This window comes from Orycteropus afer, unplaced genomic scaffold (genome assembly GCF_000298275.1).
Source record: "Orycteropus afer afer isolate SDZICR_OR568_19922 unplaced genomic scaffold, OryAfe1.0 scaffold00459, whole genome shotgun sequence".
Lineage (NCBI taxonomy): Eukaryota > Metazoa > Chordata > Mammalia > Tubulidentata > Orycteropodidae > Orycteropus > Orycteropus afer.
Genome location: NW_006922046.1, coordinates 1,694,181 through 1,700,417, shown reverse-complemented (window position 1 = coordinate 1,700,417; position 6,237 = coordinate 1,694,181). Strand labels below are relative to the sequence as shown.

Genomic DNA, 6,237 nt, shown 5'->3' with positions numbered 1-6,237 from the left:
ATCTTCTGGCACAGTATCAGACAGAGTTTCAGGGCTCTTCATAAGGTTTTCACTGGCCAATTTTTTTGCAGTAGATGGCCCCATCTTTTTTCCCAGTCTTTCTTAGTCTGGAAGCTCCACTGAAACCTGTCCACTATGGATTTCCTTGCAGGTATTTGAAATACCAGTGTCATAACCTCCAAGCCTCATAGCCACATGCACACAAGCACAGTATGACAAACTGACAGACGAGTGGTAGTTTACAGGAATAACAGTATTCTTTTGGTATATTTTATCTTTATGTAAATGAATTCATACTTTATATATATTGCACATCTTGATTTTTTTTTCACTCTTTTTCAAAACATCTTTCCATGTTGTGATAGATACTTGTTTTGTTCTTTTTAACTGCTGCATGGTGGTAGCCTGTCATTTGAAATATTATATTTTACTCAATCTTTTGATGGAAGTTTAAACTTTAAACTTAACGAGATAACTTGTTTGAAGTTTAAAGTTTTAAAGTTTATTCCTATCATCAGTGTTGGAGGCTTTCTTATATGTGTCATCTTTTGCAAATCTGCAGAAGTTTCCCTAGAATACTCTAGAAATTTCCCTCAAAGTGGCATTATTGAGCAACAGAGTAAATGCATTTTATTGATTTTGATACTGCTCTCTGAGATGGCTGTGCCCTCTTACCAACACTTTCCCAATATCCTATAGTGTTTGTTTGCTTTTCATTGTGAACTTTTCTATACTGGTTGATTTGGTACCAGGCCTGTTTATTATTTTTGCAAAAATAATTTTATATAAAATTCTAAAATGTAAACAAAACACAAGGAAGAGAAAAGACAAAGATGAATTTAATTCAAGCTTCCATTCTGTGATTTTTGTCTACAGGTGTCCTCTGTTCTAACTAACTAGAACTGATAAGGCTTACAGCGAACTAGAAAGCAATGGAAAGTACCTAGAAAATTACTGACAGTATTCAGAGAGCCATTGTAGTTTGAGCTCATTGGGATGAGAGAAGTGAGGTGGACCTTAAACCCATGCAACCTGAGACTTGTTGGCAGCCAGCCAGCAAGCCATAGAGTAAACCTCACATTGTACCCAGAGAGACCACATCTCTTAGAATGTTGGGCAATCTCTGTGTCTGTGGTCCTGCCTACTCAGTCCTAGTTATTGACTGAGAGAACCACTGAAGAGATAACTTGTTTTCCTAGAATTATATATTGAAATTATTTACCCCCTCTTGTTTTGGGGAGTGGAGTGGGATGAGTTCTTTTATCAGAAAAACATATATTAATATGAAACAAAATTTGTTTTATTTAGCATTAGGATTTTTTTTGACAGTTATAGAAAATGAGCTGTCTTAAATTCTTTCTGGAAGTACTTACGGTTGCTGTGAGTTGGAGCTAACTCAATGGCACCTCACAACAGCAACAAAATCTATATGCACAAACACAAGCAAATATTGTAGGCAAAAGAAGGGTTTAATGGGCAGATCCTATCAAAGAAGATGCAACACACTCTTTCCTACCATCCAGGAGCTCGATCTCAGGTGGGGAGAGATTTCCACACAGGCCTTGGTCCATGCAAGGCCAAGGACTAGGATATTTTATCATTTCTCTGGCAGTGATGCCTTATGTAAGCCTCTGTGAACTGGATATGTGCCTTGTGATGTTTTTTTCCTTCAGCCAGTTACAGAAGGAAGAGGAGAAAGGAAGTGCTGAGATAGAAGAGTTGATGGAAAAGCTGACAGTCCTGCAAGTAGAGAAAAAGAGCCTGCTGTTAGAGAAGAAAAATTTGACAGTTAGAAACAAAGCACTGGAAGCTGAACTTGAAGTTGCACAGAAAATAAATAGGTTCATTATTTTTTTCCTTAAGCTTATTTTTGAAATATACTTTGTAAAAAAGACAACTGGAGAATATCCTATTCCATTTCCTTTATCTTTTATTTTTCTAATAGTGCTCTAAAATGGAAATGGGTGATTGAGATTATTAAATAGCAAAATAAAACTATAGTGAAAGTTTTTCTGTTGACCAATATTTTTCACGTCTATAGTGTAAAGATTATTGATAGTCATGATGATGACCCTAAGACTCCAAAAGTTCTAAAAGTACTTTCCTAAACATTTCCCAGAAATCTGCTTTGGGATTACAGGATCTGTTTTTCAGGAGTAACTTTTGGAACATGACCCAGAAAATTAATAGACTATAATTACCCTATTAATTGGTTAAGCATGTGTGAATCATGTTGGCTTGATTTGGAGTCAATAATTATGCCTGGTTTAAAATTAAATTCAGTTATCCCTCCTCACTTTCACTTAATAGAAGATTTAGGTTGCTGAAGAATAACATTTAAATGGTAGCATACTTGATATTTTCATAATATAGATATTCATTATGCCCTAGCCTTTGAGGCTAATGAGTTTTTATTCCACCATTTGGGGGAATTCTTTAGGAGATCGCAGAAGAAAATTGATGTCCTTAAAAAGCAACTGGAAAAAGCCATGAAAAAGGAGATGTCTGCTCACCAATACTTGGCAAATCTTGTTGGACTTGCAGAGAATATAACACAGGAACGTGACAATCTCAGGTGTTTGGTAAGTTTTCTCAAAGTTTCTTTAAGTAAACTGTGTGTTAAACATTATCATCTTAAGAATATTTTTTAAAAAATTAATCCACAAAAGCTTCATCCTTTTAAATTTCAATTACAAATGTGCAAATGATCTAAAATTTTCTTTTAATCATGGGGAAAAAACACTTATGATTGGTGAATAACTCAAACTTTTAAAATAATGCAAATGGTATTTTAATCGATAAAATGATGAAATTTGGTTTATTTAATTAAGTAGAAACAGTAGTCATCAAGGTGTGTATCATACTTACAAATATCTTTATATTTTTTCTGGGAAGCTAGTATTTTCCCTATTTGAAATCAAACATAAGTATTATAAAGAGATTAAATAGGTTCATCCTAAAGAAATACTTTAATGGAAGGATGGACACAGGGAAGAGGTAACTAGGGGGAAGAAATGGGAGGGGAGCTGTTGCATTGTGGCAAATTGTAGTCAATGTCATGAGATAAAGTGTGTGTGAACTGCTGTATGGAAAGTGAATTTGCTCTGTAAACTTTGACCCAAATCTCAATTTAAAAATAAATAAATTAATTAAAGGGCACAAAGATGTAGCTGTAGTAATATTCATTCTAGCATTATTTATAATAGCACCAATCCCAAAGTAGGGAATTTATTGAATACTTATTGGTAGACCTAGGTGATAACATACTGCGCAGCCATCAAGACTGATGCTGTTGACCTCATTCTAGACATGTATACATATACATACACAGCATATTGTGGGGTGAAAGAAGACAGATGATCAAAACAGTGCATAGGTACATGGATACACATTTATATGCATTGAAAAAGATCTGATAGGATTTACTCCAAAATATTAGCATGGAGTTCTTTAAGTGGTAGATTAGAGCTAATTTTTAAATAATCTTTTTATTTATTTTTTCTACATTGAAAACATATTGCTTATGTATATTTAAACATGCTTATTTAAACAAGGTTGCAAATTTCTGATAATAATAGATTAGAAATAATAGTTTAATGGATATCATTACAGAAGAAACCAGTAGGCTTTCTAAGAGAGTCTATCTAAGAAGCTAACAAACTTGGAAGTAACTTGGCCCTTCTTTGGGGTGAACAAGGTGCATGGACTCTGTCAGGATAGTCACAGGCTTTTTCCTATTAATTAAAAAGATAACTAAATTCTTTCATAGAAAAGTGGACAGAGGATTTTACTCTTGATTATATGAGAGGAAATAAAAATAGTACATAGTTCTTGGGGGAAAATGTTCATCTTTATCTATAATTAAAGAAATGTAAACTAAACCAGCCAGCCTTGTACTTACATTGTGTTACAGACATTTTTTAGAAATTATAATAATTGCCGATAGGAATGTGGTAAGCCTAGTCACATACTACTGGTGGTTTCTAAGTCTTTCCTTGAGTCTTCTAGAAAGCAATTTGACACAGCAAGTTAGGGGCCTTAAAAGCATTCAGACCTTCTAACCTAACAGCACTCTTCCTGAAAACTTACTGTTCCTGATGAAAATGTTAAAGTCTTTCAGGTCACTGACATTTTCTGTAGCAGTGCTGAGTGTTCATTTCCTCCTCTGTTGCGTCTCATAGGCTTATCCACAGGGACACTGAGAAGATAAAGCAAAAGCTTTTTGAAAAATGTAAAGTACTAAACAAACCCATTTATCAGGCAAACGTTCTTGGGGACCCACCCAACCATGTATTAGTGCCACTGTAAATACAAAGCTATTTTGTGCCAGGAACACAGGTTTCCCCAACCTTGGATGAAGGACCTGAGCCTCCTGTGTGAGCTGGAGAGCATCACAGGCTTCAGTGATGAAGTGCAGACCCTCCTTGGACTTGTATTCATGGGTCCACAGTGGAAATAAAAATGGAGGCACACATACTGTGTAACCAAATATTTAAAAGTTAAAAATCAAACCATCAGAGTGTTAATAAAATGTGGTTTATTCTTCTGCCTTGACCTGCATAATGGCCCAAAGTCAAACTCCAGTTCCAAATTCTCAGACCTCTCAGAATCACAGTTGAAATGTATGGCATGAGGGGAGCTACCTTTACCTCACTTCTGTCATCCCCAACCACTGTCCATATTCGTGGATAAGAATCAACATAATTCCAATCCCCAAAATGTGAAGATTAATCAAATCCCTGCTTTCCTACTTCTCAGTAATTTCTGACACCAGCTGCCCACACAGCTTGCTCACATGTTCTTTCTCTCTTTGCCCTTGCTGTCTGGAACTGGTTCAGAGCTCACAAGCTAAAAAGACACTGTCCTTCATACTGCCAAATAGGGAGATGACAGCCACAAACTCAGGAGTCCACGTGATGCCCTTACTTTTACCTGCTGGCCACAAATTTGGGGTTCTCCCACTCCCCTTCAGGATGCCAGCCTCAAGCTCAGCCACCCCTGAGCTCCATCACTGTCACCTGCTGGGTCCCACTACACCTTTGCTGGAACAACTCACAGAACTCACAGAAATTACTGATGACAAATTTATTATAGAAAAAGTATACAAATCAGGATCATCGTAAGGAAGAGACACATGTGCCAGGTCTGGGAGAGTTCCCAACATGGAGCTTTCATATCCCAAAGAGGGCACATCACTGTCCGTTTGCCAAGAGCCTCTGTGTTCAGAGCCTTTATTGGAATTTATCATCACTCTGGTAGCATAGTGGCTAAGGCACTTGACTGCTAACCAGAAGGCTGGCGGTTCAAACCCACCAGCCACTCCTCGGAAGGAAGGTTGGGCAATCCTACTTCCATAGTGATACTGCCTCGGAAACCCAAGGAGGGGTCGCTATGAGTCAGGGCTGACTCGACGGCACATAACAACAACAACACAACAACCTCATGATTGAGGCCTCATTGCATATGCGTGGTAAATAGGTTAAGCCACGCCTGCTGATGGTAATTGCTACCAGGTGACCTACTAGGTGATCTTTATGTAGTGAAAGATGGTGAACTAGTATTTGGGGAATTTTTAAAGTTATTTGTGGTCATAGGTTTGAACCCACCAGCCACTTAGTGGGAGAAAAGACCTGGTGATCTACTGCAGATCATTACCACAGATATTTAGGTGTTGTCTGCATGTTTTAGGTACTAACCCAAAATAGAAGAAGAAGAAGAAAAAAAAAAAAAACACTGCCATTGAGTCAATTCTAATTCATAGCGATTCTATAGGACAGTGTAGAACTGTCTCAAAGGGTTTCCAAGGCTATAAACCTTTGCAGAAGCAAACTACCTCATCTATCACCTCAGAGCTGTTCATGGTTTGAACCACCAACCTTTTGGTTAGCAACCAAATGCCTTATTTAGACAATAGGGTACCTCGGTTACTTAGGAAATTGCAAGGGTTATTACTCAGGTATCAAGGAAAAAGGCCAAATTGGTTTTAATTTGTTTGCTTGTTTGTTTGTTTTTAAAGTGTTTTATTACCACACACCATTCAGAGAGCTGCCAGGACATCTGGGCAGGGCACTGTGGACCTGGACCAGGCTAGACATGTCCCCTTGGCTTTGTAAGCTGTTTACCCGAGGGATCACCACAGCTGGGGTAGCCTCTGTCCAGGGTGGTATTGGCTGCTTCTGATAGGATTCAACCATGGGAAATTTTCACTGATTACTCATGGCTACAAATAACTTTGTT

General features: G+C 37.5%; 1 protein-coding gene across 1 annotated transcript in view; it reads left to right on the top strand.

Annotated features, from left to right (window-relative positions):
* Window positions 1-6,237, top strand: part of CEP89 (centrosomal protein 89) — a 133,480-nt gene that overhangs the window by 98,369 nt on the left and 28,874 nt on the right. Inside the window, exons 15-16 of the mRNA XM_042782750.1 lie at window positions 1,674-1,841; window positions 2,441-2,582. Of these exons, the coding sequence (XP_042638684.1) occupies window positions 1,674-1,841; window positions 2,441-2,582 (310 nt within the window). The remainder of the gene's footprint in view (window positions 1-1,673; window positions 1,842-2,440; window positions 2,583-6,237) is intronic.